This window comes from Mastacembelus armatus, chromosome 4 (genome assembly GCF_900324485.2).
Source record: "Mastacembelus armatus chromosome 4, fMasArm1.2, whole genome shotgun sequence".
Taxonomy (NCBI): Eukaryota; Metazoa; Chordata; class Actinopteri; order Synbranchiformes; family Mastacembelidae; genus Mastacembelus; species Mastacembelus armatus.
The window spans coordinates 6,753,185-6,766,139 of NC_046636.1; the positions used below are offsets into that span (position 1 = coordinate 6,753,185).

At 40.9% G+C, this 12,955-nt stretch overlaps 2 protein-coding genes across 2 annotated transcripts in view; one reads left to right on the forward strand and one right to left on the reverse strand.

Annotated features, from left to right (window-relative positions):
- Window positions 1-5,121, forward strand: part of hmcn1 (hemicentin 1) — a 69,231-nt gene extending 64,110 nt beyond the window's left edge. The window contains exons 98-107 of the mRNA XM_026323130.2: window positions 122-184; window positions 300-419; window positions 523-657; window positions 752-865; window positions 1,008-1,133; window positions 1,259-1,387; window positions 2,538-2,906; window positions 3,087-3,206; window positions 3,325-3,451; window positions 3,808-5,121. Coding sequence (XP_026178915.1) covers window positions 122-184; window positions 300-419; window positions 523-657; window positions 752-865; window positions 1,008-1,133; window positions 1,259-1,387; window positions 2,538-2,906; window positions 3,087-3,206; window positions 3,325-3,451; window positions 3,808-4,174 — 1,670 coding nt within the window. The 3' untranslated portion in view covers window positions 4,175-5,121. The remainder of the gene's footprint in view (window positions 1-121; window positions 185-299; window positions 420-522; window positions 658-751; window positions 866-1,007; window positions 1,134-1,258; window positions 1,388-2,537; window positions 2,907-3,086; window positions 3,207-3,324; window positions 3,452-3,807) is intronic.
- Window positions 4,972-9,192, reverse strand: arpc5b (actin related protein 2/3 complex, subunit 5B). The gene is made up of 4 exons (XM_026323129.1): window positions 8,912-9,192; window positions 7,723-7,795; window positions 7,456-7,632; window positions 4,972-7,276 (listed from the first exon to the last, which is right to left on the reverse strand). Exons 1-4 carry the CDS (start codon window positions 9,049-9,051, stop codon window positions 7,214-7,216), a joined length of 453 nt encoding a protein of 150 aa, XP_026178914.1. The 5' UTR covers window positions 9,052-9,192; the 3' UTR covers window positions 4,972-7,213.
- Between the last annotated feature and the right edge of the window lie 3,763 nt (window positions 9,193-12,955).

Sequence of the window (12,955 nt, forward strand, 5' to 3'; positions counted from 1 at the left end):
CCAAAAAGAGATAGACTGACCTGGACTAGTATATTACAAGTTTGTTGTCTAGTCAATTTTGTTGTTTTCTTTTTCCCATGCATGTTTCTCTACAAACATAACTTGATTCCTATGACTCCAGGTGATCGCAGTAACCAGTGTCCTCAAGGATTCACTTTGGTGTCTTCTGGACCATATTGTGCAGGTAATGTTTATTGCGATGTATCAACAATGCAATCTATGGTGGCAGACCCTTTTCCAAGGCAAAAAATATGCTCCTCTATTTTGAGATTTATTTATGTATAATTGATTTGTTGCAGATGAGAACGAATGTGCAGTTGGGAACCCATGTTCCCATTCGTGTCACAACACCATGGGCACCTACTACTGTTCCTGTCCCCGAGGCCTCACCATCTCAGCTGATGGCAGAACCTGTCAGGGTACAACACATACACACAAACAGTACTGTACCTAGATCAGATTTAAGTATTACTACAAAAATAGTTTATTGTCTAACCTATCCACTGGTCTCTACTCTCTTAGACATTGATGAATGTTCACTTGGTGGGAGCGTGTGCCATGATGGACAGGATTGTGAGAACACTATCGGCTCCTACCGGTGTGTTATGCGCTGCGGCCGTGGATTCAGGCGAACAGCTGATGGTTTCAGCTGCACAGGTACATCAGCAGGCTTTAGTGCTCAAATAAGTATTTTTAGTTGATTTGTTTTTCCAGTTTCTTTTTGATGTGCAACTTACCATGTGTTGTTCAGATGTAAACGAGTGTCAAGAGTCCAATCCGTGCAATCAGCACTGTCTCAACACCATTGGCAGTTTTCGCTGTGCCTGTGAGCCAGGATTTCAGCTGAAGAACAGACGCTGTATAGGTGAGAGCTGTTCCTCTCTGAACAATGCTTTACTTGTCATTTTCAACATTAACGCTGCAATTGTCACTTCTTCTGATGATGATGTAATAAACAAGGATATCATTTTATTTTATTTTTTTTCTCTTTTCTCTTTTTAACTCAGATATAAACGAGTGCAGACAGAGGGTTTGTCGCTCAGATCAGCAGTGTAAAAACACACGGGGAGGTTACACCTGTATAGACCTGTGTCCAAATGGTATGACCAAAGGCGCCAATGGAACATGTGTAGGTGAGTGTCCAGCCAGTAAAAACCAGATTTCAGTTGTGCACATTCAGTCATTAAAGCCGAATTCAAAGTGGACAGAGAAGGTTCATAGTTTGGTCTGTGTCCGTGTCTCCTGTGGCCTGTTGTAGACGTCGATGAGTGCAGAGATGGCACCCATCAGTGCAGGTACAACCAGATCTGTGAGAATACCAGGGGCAGCTATCACTGTACCTGCCCACGTGGCTACAGATCTCAGGGAGTAGGCCGGCCTTGTGTTGGTACGTACATCCGTTATGTTTCTTACACCCTGTCAACCTCCTTAACAGTCACTGGGAAAACAGATCTTAAATACAGCATAAAAAAGGGTTTGCTTTACGTTGATCACACAAGAGACGCTTCCACAATCTGATGAGTGATTCTGTTTAGTTGACGAGGTTTAACTAAACATCTGTTACGCGTTTTGAAACAACTTCCCTGCTCCTTCTATCAGCTGTCTTGCTTCTGCCGCTACACTGTACTTCTTTCATTGTGCCAGTGACTCACTCCTGTTGACAGGGTAAAATAACTCTGCTGTGATCTTCAGTTTAGTTGAGACATTACATTGTGCCACGTGCTTGCTTACATCTCTAACATGCTGCAATGGAAACCAATGACTAACATTAGAAGCAAAGTCTTTTGTTTTGTTGCAGGTGTTGAATGCATGTTTTCATAAAGCTGTAGGTTTATTCTAAGTCTCCCTGTCTACACTGTCACATAAGAGTAAGAGAAAAGGTAAGAAAGGACTAGAGGAAGGGAAATTTGAAGGTGAATCTGCTTTTTCACACATGGACCATAAAAAAGACCAGCACCATCACCTCATAGCTCTGTCTGTCACTCTTTCCTTTCACTCTCTTCCATTCCTGGTGTTGCTTTGTAATGGCAGATATATTTCCTGTTCCCCCGTGATGTCATTAACCCTGGACGTCGATGTCTGTCTTTGTCAAATACTCTAAATATGTATATGATACCTGATGATAATAATAATAATAAATCTAATTTCTGATCATTGCTTCTGATAAAATTAATTCTGAATCAGCACAGTGAGCTGAAGTTACTGTCTTCAGATCAGCAGATCAGATTTATTTGAGAGGACATAACTTAACTTTCATTCAAATTAGCCATCTATGTTTTTAGTCTCAATACATTTCTATCTAGAGACATAAAAATCTATTGTTCTACAGTGGGGTAACTAACATATCCCATTTTATCGCCCCTCATCCTCATCTTTTTCCTCTATTTTCATGGTCTACACCAACTCGTTTGTTCTTTTCTATGCTCCCTTTTTCTATCTGCATTGTTTTTGTTCCTTTTTCTTCTTCCATCCATTTTTTCCATCACTCTGTCCTCCTGTCCTTTTCTGGTGCTGGTCTTTCTTTGTGCTGAGGGCAGACATAAATGAGTGTGAGCAGGTTCCACAGCCCTGTGCCCACCAGTGCATCAACACTCCTGGCAGCTTCAAGTGTTCCTGCCCGCCGGGGCGCCACCTGCTGGGAGATGGCAAGTCCTGTGCTGGTCTGGAACGTCTGCCCAGCTATGAGAGTTACTCATACAGCTACCGCACATCTCAGTCCTCTCCTGAGCACAGCTCCAACCCACGACTGTACCACAACTTGGCCTCTCAAAGCTACCACTCCTACACAGCCACCACAGGGGGGCGCTACATGAGCCGTAGCCGCAGAGAGGTCGGCATACTTTCCTCACAGCAGGGCGTCCTCGCTTGTCAGCAGGGGTTTGAGTCCAGGGGTGGCCGCTGTCTAGGTAATTATGCAGAAGAGGCAGGGTTGAGACGAGGGAGAGGATGAAAGCTCTTCATAGAGAAACTGTTTCACTGCTGCTGAGAGTTTGCTGTAAATATGGACTTTCAGCATGGAACGTGGATCCTAACACATCATTTATGTTCTCTTTCATTCTGTGTTTGTGTTTGTGTGACGCCAATAGACATCAACGAGTGTGAGGTGAGGGATGTCTGTCAGCATGAGTGCATGAACACACCAGGGAGCCACAGGTGTCTCTGCCCTGCTGGTTATCGTCTCATGACCAATGGCAAGACCTGTCAAGGTGAGAACCCCTTCCTGTAGCAGTTCATCATATTTCATTCCATCTGATGACTCTTTTTAAAGGATGGTCTTGTTTTCAGTGAACTGCAGTTGTGATTAGCTGTTTGCTGTACCTACAGATGTAGATGAGTGTCTGGAACAGAACATCCAGTGTGGAGTGAACCGGATGTGCTTCAACATGAGAGGAAGTTACCAATGTATTGACACACCCTGTCCACCAAACTACCAGAGGGATCCTGCCACAGGGTAAGCCCATCCCTCAGTTAAGATAAAGCCTTTAAAGAGGTAAAACAGGACCACAATATTTACACGTAGGGAACCGTTTGTGTTTTTGGATCAATTTTTTATCAATTACTGCACCATATTCTGAAGTTAGTGTTTATTTTATTTGCAGAGGTTTTGAGACAAATGGTGCTCACACCTTTTGTCACCACACCATCAGAACGAAAAAGATGTTTTTATTCAGGTTGTTTCATTGTTTTATTTCACAGCCAGCTCTGTGGTTTAACTGCGGTATCTGACAAGTATCTGTATCGGCAGACTTCATTTGTTATTTTTCTGCTTTCCCACAAAATATTAACCTAAAATCCACTGGGTCTTAGGTTCTGCTTGAAGAACTGCCCACCTAATGACCTGGAGTGTGCGCTGAGCCCTTACGCCCTGGAGTACAAGCTGCTGTCTCTTCCATTTGGCATAGCAGCCAATCAGGACCTCATCAGGCTGGTGGCATACACCCAGGATGGAGTGATGCACCCCAGAACCACATTCCTAGTGGTGGATGAGGACGTCTCGCTACCATTTGCTCTGCGAGACGAGAACCTGAAAGGAGTCTTGTTCACCACGCGGGCCCTGCGAGAGCCCCATACATACCGCATGAAGGTCCGAGCTCTCTCCTACAGCAAAGACGGAGGCATTGAGTACCAGACAACCTTCATCGTCTATATCGCTGTGTCTGCCTACCCCTACTGAGAGCACTTTAAATGATGTGAGCTGTGTGCAGTGATGAATTGTGCCCCCTGCATCACATGATGTGGTGTGAGTGACTGGGTGTGGCTCTAGAAAAGCAGCCACGAACTGAAAAACAAAAAAAAGACTTTTTCTGAGTGTAAGAGAGGCAGGTAGAATTAAGTGTGTATGGAACAAGCCATTGGAGGTTTGTTGGTCATAATCCCTGGAAACCACATATCACCCTGTCAGGACTCTGCTATTCACATATGATATTTTGTTGTGTTATTTCTTTTTCCTGCCATTACAAATTTATTTATAAGATTAACAAGAGTTGCCTCTCAAAACTAAAATGTCCACCACTGAAAGTAGGTTTCAACCCTACTCAAGGACTCCTAGCTAGCATTTTATTTACATCTACCTATTATTAACTTATTGGGAAGTGCTCGCACAAGAAAAACTGGCAGTTCCCACTTGTATTTAACCCTCGTGTAATCAGCCATTAACATGGAGTTGTGACTGTTTTAGATATGGTGCTAATTTTGGCCATGGAAAACTTGAAAACCCCTATTAGTTATTGCACTGATGACAATATCAGTGTACCACAATGCTCCACCCAGTAGTTGATACCAGGATGTATTTTATTTTTGTGACTTGTACATAGGTGTTTTTTTCTCATAATGTATTGCCATACTGTAGTTATTTTATCCATTTTGTAATAAAAAATGTAATAAATGAATATCTATTAAATTAGTGTTAAAGTGTTTCTGCAGCAGTACAATATAAATCCTCGATCCTCATTAATCACATCACATGATAAATTTATGATCCGCATTCATACCTTTATTTATTGTCAAAAAAAGCACAAACATAAAAAAGGAAATTTCGAGTAAGGCAGTTTGTACATCGGTTTGGTATATTCCCTCGTCTTCTCGCCCTTGGCCAGAAGAGCATCTCAGACTAGAAATACATGAAACAGAAGAAATCACACATTTCTCCATTTTGTTCCCGTAAATCTCGTCATTACTGCATTAGAAAAGGAAACTAATGTCCGGACGCATCATCACTGATGGCAGTATGCAAACATGACTGAACCCATGTCTGAATATCAACTGGTGAGTGAAGCACAATGATGACGACTGCTTCCATTAGCAACATCCATTAGGGAAAATGAAAATATATCATGAAATATGAAATATAATTCATATATTCAGTGTTAATACCTTCAGTCAGTGTTTGGACATGAGCAGAAAAAACAAATTCTTATCACTATGTGGGGAGCAGAGCTAAGGCTGCCTATTTTCAAAACAGTAACTTTTTTAACTGTAACACACTTTGCCTATACTGTACATAGTTATAACCCCACCACACTGGCGTTAAAATTCTTGTCTAATACACAACAGCAAGTAAATCTTAAAGGTAAACTATATTATTCCCATGAAATCATTTGGCAACAGACATAATCTACCTGATAAGGCAGACAAAACTTTCCAGTTTTACTCCCCATTAAATAAAATCTATGGGAAAGTAATACTACCAGTAAGACTTTGTACCTCAAGACAATACTGAAGGATTTGTTGTAAAAACCCTACAGCATGAACTTCACTAGATTCAATATAAAAAAATCACTGATTTCACAAGACAGAAAACATGTAGAAAAGACAAGTATGAAATGCTTGAAAAATACTGACAATCTGAAAAACAATCATGCGAATTATATATGTATATAAATGTAAATTCCCTCTCCTTTTACACAGACTAAAATAATTGTATTAACTGTTTCTCTGCTTTAAAGCAAGCATGTCAGACCTCTAAGCTTTGTATTTAATTTTGATTGAGTAGGGATTTGGCCTTGAGGCAAAGCAAGTCATTATTACTATAAAATAACAATAAAACAGAGAAAATGTATAATCTTTGATTATTTTTCTGTTAAATACAAAATGAAAAAAAAAAATCTGAGATGTATTCTTAGGATGACATGTTATTTTCCTAAAGTAAAAAAAACATAAAACAAACAGCTCTTATGAGACGTACCAGCAGAGCCACATAATGAGACTGAAACACAAACAGGATGTGAGGAACAGTAGAGTGGGATTAATAAGACTGGTGGTGAAAACAATGGTTGGTTGGATGGATGACACCAACCCTCCCCTATAATGCTGCTGCTCCTCCTCCCTGGGGTGAACGACGAACCCCCGCGAGCAAATCCACCACCCTCCATCTGTGACTGTGCTTTTTTGGAGACTCCCACTGCTAAAAGCATTACAGTGAGAGGCAATGAGAGGATTTAGTGACTGATAGTCGAGCTTTTATTCCATCAGGAAGTCTCTAACTGCAGAGGTAACACAGGATGATGACAGAAAACTAAAACTGGGAGCGTTTTCCTGAGAGAAACAAAACTAAAACCCTCTGTGTCTTAGTGTGGAAGTCAGTGGAGGATAAATAGCACGTTGTGTGTGACTGAGCACACGTGTTCGTATGAGTGTGGGTAGACATCCAGTACAGAGCAGTGATTCCCAGCATTTTTGTTTGTGACTGTTTAAAAAAAAGGGTTTGGGTCAGGTTTCTCTTCTTTTATCAGAATCATTTAAGAGGTGAAATTCAGTAACTCACAAGAAAAAAAAAAAGGGCAAAATCTTGTGTATCAGGAACTTTTTTTTGCCATTATTCTACCTTTCCATTGTTTTTGCGACCCTCAGATTTATGCTACAGATGTTGGTTGGGAACCACTGGTGTACACACTGATCACATACTGTATGGGAATGACAGACGGGAGGGAATAGACAGGACAGACAAGAGGGGACAGAAGCACAGAAACATGGGGAGTGAAGTTATCTGTAGCACCCTGTGAGTTATAGGACTTGAAACAAGAAAATCCACTTTTCACCTAATGTGACCCAGATCTTGTGTTTTTGAGTAAAGCATTAAATGCAGCAGGATCACACTGGGTAAATTTGTTTTCCTGTTAGCCCATATGCCATCTGTTAAATTACATGAACAGTACAGTACAACGCATCCCTCCCCACCCCCATATCTGTCAAGTGATGTGAACTGCTCCTTTTTTTAGACCGTCTTCCTCGCTGTTAATACCCTGACGATGCTGCCCACTCCTCCAGCTGCCAGAGCCTGGAGGGAAGACAAATATGGTCCCATTTAATCCCATCTCAAAATGGCCTTCACAGTCACACAGAACATAGCAGACTTTATATTTGAACTACTTTACATTTCCAAAACATGCATCCATAAAATTCCCCTAAATCATTATTTTCTGTCTTGTCATAATCAGAATCAGAGTAAACATGAACCTTTTCATGCCACTGCAGTAGGACTGCGCTGCTGTTTTCTGACGGCCTCTCAAACCCTTTGTAGATGTATTTCATCAGCAGGTCCACGCCGTTCTTATCCAGGGACTGCACACCTTTCTCGATGTCACTGCTCTTAAAGGCACTGAGCACCTTCAGCACCAAACCCTCTGCACGTTCCTGGAACAAAGGGGGAAAACCACAGACCGTATGAAGACTGGATTCAAAAACATGCTTGGAGCATTACTGACAATGAAAAGCAAAACCCACCTTGACGTTCTGATTCTTTGTATTGATTGGTGGGTTCTTCAGAACAGCTTGCAAGGCCTCCATGAGATTTCCTGTACAAGGGGGTTAAGGATGCAACACAGCAGGAGGCCAGGAGCCCAAATATGATACTATACAGAATCAAGCAATCACTGTGTTTATGACTACAAGCTTCTAACCAGAGGTCAGTCAAACCTCTCAGGTCATCAGGGGGTGGTTATCTAATTGTACTGCTCTGAAAAAAAAAAAGTCTGTCACAACTGTTTCCAGTTTTGAACTAAAATGTTTCAGTTCTCTCAGGCTGATGATTAGTTTTACAGCTGATGTTTGTCGGTGCAGGTCGGTTTGGTTTCTGTTGGGTTATGACTACAGGGTGGGTGTGGACTCCTGTTTGCACTGTATGTCTTTTAATGCAGCAGGTGGTAGGTTTAAATGTAATGAAATGAGCAATCTAACAGTTAGTGCTTCTGTTAAGAAATAAGAATGAAGAAATAAACGACCATCTAAAGGACTGATTGTTCACAGTCAGAGCAAACCAACGATTACACCATCCAAAGCCCATGTGGGTACATCAGGACTTCTTTCTGATTATTCCCTTTAAATTTCCCTATAAATGTGTGATTTCTGCTGTGTCTGTGGGTGGATCTTTAATTAGCAGTGTTGCCTACAGTACATTTGTTGTGTTAAGGTTCTGAATACTGTTGTTGTGGACTGATCCGCACCGAGGTGGGAGGTCACCGCCTGATTCAATGAGGAAGTGCAGCACTTTGATGCCTTATATGGCCTGTGAGACTGAAACAAGGCTCCCTGCTGGCTGCTGACTTTACACAACTCATGCAACACAACAACAACCATCTGCTGTTTAACGAAGATTAACACTGACTTACCTGAGCTCACCTGCAGAAACACACCACAGTACTAAAAGACAGTGCAGTCAATAAGGCCTGCAGTCGTACAACTGCACTTAACACACTGTCCATATGCAGCCTGTTCATGCTTGGAGCAGAAATCCCAGGAATGTGACTGTCAGGCAAGTCTGGACAGTGCCTGGCCCCTCTGTGAAACGCCCATTGACAGGAGCAGACACACATGAGGGAAACATGCGGATAAATGGGAGCGTTACCAACAGCGGCTGTTTTCTGCAGGAGATGCTGAAGCTAACAGGCAGACTAGCGGACCAGGGAAAGGATATTGTCTGATAAGAGAGTCCACTTCTGCCTCGTCAGGACCCAGCTGGTTTTCTCCCCCGTCCTCTTCGTCCACAAATTTGTTCTCATCGTACTCGTCCACGTCCACTCTCCTGAAGCGGGCGGACAGGGTGGTCTTCGACATATCGGTGGCGGCTCGGGAGTCTGGTTCTTAGGGGAAAAGGACAAGCCCAACACCGGCCTGTTTGGGTTTCACAATGCTTTTCTGAGACACGGCTGTGACAGAAACCGACAGCTTCCTCTCTTCCTCTCCCTTCCTCTCTGTCCTTCGGGCTTCCGTTGTACACGCTATCGCCGCCAAATGGCCAAAATGTGAAACTGCAAGTTAATGCCGCATTTTGGCCACTAGAGGGAGCTGAAGGCAAAGAAATGTGAAGGCAGCACCCTGACAGCATATCTACTTTATTCAATGATGCATAATAATTTCATTAAGAAATGAACATGTTTAGCAGCAAGACACATTTACCTTCAGCAAAATGACGTTAGAAAATTGGGCCATAAATCATTCCAATAATCTGGATACTTACATGAATGTCTTCAAAGCAATTTTCATAGTGAGTTTGAATTGAGTTTTTAATTAATGGTGTAAAAACACACAATTCACATACCCAGTGCACAAATTTGCACACACACACTTACACTTTCACATTAAAGAAAACAATTACAAGTGGCATTCTTAAAGCGTTTACGCTACATGGTTTTTATTACAGCTGTAAAAAGGCTCATAGTCACACAAGGTCAGTATGATCTTGAGCATGAGGTGTCATTCACACCATATAATTGCATGAGCTTTTAGTTTGATAGGTACCAGATGCAACATGCTCCCCTGATGAAACCTGAGCTTTATCTACTGGAATCTAAACAGATGATCTGCACGGCCAGTGCCAGTGCAAACAAGTGTGTGTGTGTTTAGTGAATCAGTCTACTGACCATGATTTCTTTGCTGTGGTGGAAACGTTTATTTAACCAGGTTTGTAATGGTCTGTGGTCACCTCCACATCAGCTCCGTGATGTCACGGTTTTACTGCGTCACACTATGGTCTATTTTTCTCTTTAGAGAAAGCAAAATGCATTTTCCATGTCACTCATTCACACACGTCTTTATTTGAATCACAGACAATTTAGAATAAACAGAAGTTGCTTGTTTATCTGAAAGACAACTGGGTGAAAGCTTTGGTGCCTTCCACACTTCCCATCTTCAGACACATATTAGCTCATGTTAAATTCTGGCTGGGAGTGATTAGATGTTTCATGTATCATAGGAATGAATCCGGACCACCACAAGCTACAGAGGATTTTTCTTTACACAGTCAAGAAACAGTGACATGCCTACCCTTCTCTGATTCATTTTTTTTGTTAGAAGTGGAATTTTTAATTTCCTTATATGCTTCGTCTAGACTGCTGACCTTTTGCCTCGGAGGAGAAACGATAACACCGATTAATGTGTTTCCCATTGTGGACCTCCCGTCCTGGCACACACTCACACATGCACATCTGACACAACTGATATTGGAAAGTCTTTTCCAGAAGTACGAGAAAGTGTTGCTCACTGCACTGGACATGGCTGTGTGAGAGTGAAGCTGAGTAACACAGGGGGAAAAGCACAACACCAACACACAAGCACACACATTCACTCTCACATAGTACTCTCCTTTACATAGACTTTCATTTCCTGGACATGTACCTTAACCTTAACCCTAACACTACCCCTGAACTAAACCTGATTTTACCCTAACCTTAAAACAGGTCCTGGATAGCAGGACTAAGCAGTAGATAATGGAAAGACTGATGAAACCAGAGCTTCATGCCAAAATCTAATGTTTTACATTTTTAAGGCTTTGGGTTTTTTACCCGTCAAATGTGACTTTGTAAACAAATGTATGTCCCAACAACATGAGTAATGCAGATACACAATCACACAGCGTTGCGTGCATTGGTCATGATCGTCTCCTTTTCGGGCTTTGTGAAGTGCCCCAACCCTTCTGTGCTATGCGAATGACTCAACACATCAAAAGCCAAGGGTACAGGCACATACATGATCTTCATGTGAATGTGCAAATTAGCAAGCCACGGAAAATTTCAATATGGAGTCTGTTTCCCCTCCTGCTGCATGGTGCACTCTGAGACAGACAACCATCGCAGAAGAGATGAAAGTTGAAAAGCCTCTGTAAAGCTGTATGAGTACTCCAGCTTTGACTGTCAGAGCAAATCTCTAGGGCAGTGGGCCAGGTGCTTCCGTGCCAGAGAAAAGACCTAATAGTAAAGCAAAGTATCTTAAGCACATAATTAGTACTCTCACATAAGGGTAATATTTCTTTTGCATGATGATTTAATTGGGGAATGTAATGATTTAGCAGGTGCTGCGTTGGAGCAGGTCTTTAGGCTAAGAGAGACTGTGGGTGGCTTGACAACGTCCACAATGAGGGTAAAAGTGTTTCTTTTGTGTTATGTATTACCATCACACCGAGATTAAAATCAAACATTTAAAGCATATTGAAATTACTACTATATTACATTATAACGGTGATGCACCGCTTTTTGGTTTTGAATCTCACTAAACAACAAACCTACACCCTTTTATCTACACTTTGGAGGTATCCAAATTTGAGGTTTAATGCACATTAGATTCATTTAAATTCACTCGTATAGCACAAAAGTCCCATTTAATATGCATGCAATGTGTCGGTGCACCTAAGTCATTAAAAATAAGCAAATCTGTTCTCAAACTTTTCTCTGTTGGTGTCAACCCATGCAGAAAGATTTTCTTTCACTTGTCCAGGTTGTAAGACACGGAACTTTATGCCACCTCTTCTTTAAACTTATACATTTAGAGTATAGTGACATTTAGAGTATAACTTTGAAGCACTTGTGTTTTTCAAGTTAAACATTTTTGGTCTTGAGGTTGACCTTAGAATTTCTGTCTCCCATACAGTGCAACGGAGCTGAATACATTTTTTTCTGTGGTGCTCATAAGTTTGAAAACTTATCAAACACATCTGTATTGTTCTCTTCCAAGAATTGTACTCGTCAGTCTGGGCAATCCCTTTCTTGGTATAATTTCTTCAGTAAAAGGAAGTTGAAAAACTATAAAAGTAGCACCCATAGAAACTGTCAACCACAAACAAAAATCCATACACTTCCATTACACTGGAAGAAGCTGTATAACTACCAGATATTTAGTTTAACTGGACAAAAAACTTGAACTATCTCCAGACATCACAACAGTGGAAATAACTTTTAGTTTTTAATGAAAATAATGAATAGGGGTAATAAATGGGTAAAGTATCCCTTTGCCTACACATTAAAAGCATTTTACGCTTTCATGTCTTTTGTTATTGGTGATTGTGTCATAATTCTTGCTTGCTTCATATTCAAGAATGCTAATGTTACACTCCCGTGTAGTATTGCGAAGTTCAAGATCTCCCAAGATACTGATCCCATGAGAATCAAAGCAACAGAAGTGGACCTATTCTGACGTGTAGTCACTAAATTTCACATGTGCGTCAAAGTTAAAATAACCTCAGTATACTCCAAAGTGATGATGCTTCAAAGGCATAAGTGATAGACAACCATGAGAACAAGACCTGGAATTTCTCATCTCTTTGTTGAATGCTACTTCGAGTTATAGCCCAATAAAACCAACATTCCATATAGTTAAAATATTTGTTTTGTTGAAATATCTACACAGACCAATATTGTCATCATTTTTAAAAAAATATTATAAACCAAACAAAAGGAAACAGATCAAGTTGGAAGTGTAAACCTGGACTGTATCCTCAGTTTCAGCATTTTCTGCAGTTTCATTATTGTTTTGTTTTACAAAAAAACAATACATACAAGATTAATTCCCTCTTTTATTATTAGTATTATTTTTTTTACAATTCATATAAACATTATGTATGTTAAGTTTGCCAGTTATAATAAAGAGCTAAACATCAGTGGAGTATTTATGTACACATTTGAATTCCCTAGTATTGACTATTTAGCATCATATACATTTGTAAACAAAATGACAAAAGAAATTTGTA